Source organism: Sinocyclocheilus grahami, unplaced genomic scaffold, assembly GCF_001515645.1.
Source record: "Sinocyclocheilus grahami isolate Dianchi unplaced genomic scaffold, SAMN03320097.WGS_v1.1 scaffold345.1, whole genome shotgun sequence".
NCBI lineage: Eukaryota > Metazoa > Chordata > Actinopteri > Cypriniformes > Cyprinidae > Sinocyclocheilus > Sinocyclocheilus grahami.
In genome coordinates this window covers 139,576-142,449 of record NW_015505524.1, presented here as the reverse complement: position 1 = coordinate 142,449, position 2,874 = coordinate 139,576, and the positions used below count along the sequence as shown (strand labels likewise).

General features: G+C 31.4%; 1 protein-coding gene across 1 annotated transcript in view; it reads left to right on the top strand.

Moving 5' to 3' along the window:
- LOC107548264 (vinexin-like) overlaps nucleotides 1-2,874 on the top strand; it is a 64,470-nt gene that overhangs the window by 43,548 nt on the left and 18,048 nt on the right. The window contains exons 7-8 of the mRNA XM_016228897.1: nucleotides 2,428-2,451; nucleotides 2,742-2,835. Of these exons, the coding sequence (XP_016084383.1) occupies nucleotides 2,428-2,451; nucleotides 2,742-2,835 (118 nt within the window). The remainder of the gene's footprint in view (nucleotides 1-2,427; nucleotides 2,452-2,741; nucleotides 2,836-2,874) is intronic.

The following is a 2,874-nucleotide window of genomic DNA, read 5'->3' as shown; positions in this document are numbered from 1 at the left end:
AATAATAATAATAATATATATATATATATATATATATATATATTGTGTGTACATGTATTTTGTTTGTCTTGTTTTAAACAAAAATCATAAATAATTTTGTTATTTATGCTTGAAACAAGAAAAACTATTTGCCAATGGGGTAAAAAAAAAACTTCAAGACATGTTCAAAATATAATAAAATAAAAAAATCAAGATATATTCTCTGAAGATGAATGGTAATATTATATGCAGTTTTGCTACACGAGTACATAATAAAATAAATGCATTTGTTGCACTTTTTACATGCTTTATACATCACTATTTGAATTTTAGAATTTTATTAGATTAGTTGTTGAGATTTTTTATCTGACATTTTACTTGTAAGCAAGACAAAAATATTGATTAGAAGTATTTTTGAAAGAGTTTGTGCAATTATGTTTTGTTTTTATTTTCAACAATGCATTTTTGTCTTTCCCAACCCTTTCACCAGAGCGTAAACAAGCCTAAGGACTGGTATAGGAGCATGTTTAGACAAATCCACAAGAAACCAGAGGGTATGTGCTCTCCTCCTATCTCTCTCTCTGAAACAATGAGGACATTCCGCATTCTGCACTGATCCAGAAAGAATAAAGCCAAAGTCTGGCTGGAAATTTTAGACCTCATTTCATGAACATTGTTTAACCTTTCACCACATGTGGAACTCAATGAGAACGTGCACAATTGAGCCTTTGAAAGTGAAACCAGATAAGATTCAGGATACTGCACTGTGCCTTACCTTAGAAGATAGAGATTTCAAACTCATAAAAATGTAAAGAGCACAAACTCTTATTGTAAGCAACAATGAAACTGGTTTTAGCTGGTTTAGACAACAGCAGCAGAAGTGTGGATGTTTGCTGTAACACAAACACCTGCTGAACTTTATACAGTGCTTTACCTCTAATTACTGTTACAAAACTTCACAAAATCCTCTAGGATATTTGGCCAGAGTCCTGCGCTTGATTAATGTACAGAAGTTTGCAGTTTAATTACTGGAACAGCAGCTGATGTAGTTGAGTAATTATGAACAACATAATGCAGCGTTACACAATTGCTCAATGTGTTTTTATAGAACAGACTTACTGAGCTTATAGAAAGAAAGAAGTTAATAGCAGGCTGTCATGTGGTAATCTTACATGGTATCTGGTCTTTAAATAGTATAGTAAGTAGTTCATTTAAATGACACTTTTATCCAAAGAGACTTACAGTACAATTATTACACAGTCATTCTCCCATGAGCAACCTGTGATTTGTTGAGATTAAAATGGTGATATAGTTCATGGATTGCTCTGTGCTAACCAGTATCCTATTGCTTAAAGCTCATACAGTACGTTTAACCATTAAACCACATCAACTCTTAGATATTGATATGATTTTAGATAATAACTATGAAGTTGCAGCCAAACATCAGAAGTTCAGTACAGTTAAAACATGTTTTCTTAGCTTAATGCATTGTCTGTTTGTATTTGTTATAGCCAATAACTGATACATGGATGATGTTGAAATTGTATATGATACAATCTACATTACTGTTCAAATGTTTGGGGTTGATACGATTTTTGAAAGAAGTCACTTATGCTCATCGATGCTGCATTTATTTGATCAAAAATAGAGTAAAAATTTAAAATATTATTGCAATTTCGATTTCTTTTTCTATTTTAATATATTTTAAAATGTAATTTATTCCTGTGATGCAAAGCTGAATTTTCAGCATCATTACTCCAGTCTTCAGTGTCACATGATCCTTCAGAAACATGTCTTATTATTATCAATGTTGAAGACAGTTGCTAAATAAGTGTGGCTTAATATTTTTGTGGAAACTATGATACCTTTTTTAGGATTCTTTGATGAACTGAGAGCTAAAATCTGCATTTATTTAAAATAGAAGTATTTTGTAACATTTGAAGGTTTCCTTGTACATGTACTTATTATAATAATAACAGTAAATTAAGCAGAATTACAAGCAGCTATCAAACCTAACTCTAACCATATAGTAAGTGAATGTTAATTGTAAATGTTAATTAATATTATTCAATACTTAATTGTATAATTACACTGTAGCAAGAACACCTTAAACTAAAGTGTAACAAAAAACTCTCGCTGATACCAAATGTTTTGTCAGTAGTATATACAGTTCTGCACTACTTAAAAGATTAAAGCTAAACATTTAAAAAAAAGTTATTAGATCATTAGTGTTTTTAAAGATGATCTTTAAAAAGTTATTTAAATGTAAATGTCATTTGAATGTAGAAATAGCATAAATGAGCATTTACATAAAACAAAAAAGTCTAATATTTGCCCATGATCAATATGGTAGAAATATATCATGCATGTGTAATTAGTTAGTAAAGCTAATATAGCTATTTAGTGTCATTTCTTCTAATTTAATTTGGTATGTTTTTACTCCTGTAGAGCCTGAGTTTGACTGGAGAGAAAGTAAGTAGCAAAATAGTTGCATTTTATATGAAAATATTATCCTTATTTTATGGGTTTTTTAAGTCTGTAACTACTCAGCCAGACAGAAGCCTGAATTGTGCTGCAATTACTGTATGTGTTTTACAGTTATTTGTGCCCGATGCAATTGTTCAAGCTTTGTATTTGATGTATTTAGATAAAGAAATCATTCTCATTTTGAATAAACAATAGTGTAATAATAAATTAACTATGAATAATAGTGCGAAACATCTATAAGCTCTCATTAATATGTCTTTTCTCAATGGCAACAGGGAAGCTGTCATCATCTCCTCCCCCAGATTCTGGCCAGCAGGACGGGCGCTCAGACCCCTTCACCCTCACCCCACACGGAGCCCTGCCCGACTGGTGAGAGAGAGAGAGAGAGAGAGAGAGAGAGAGAGAGAG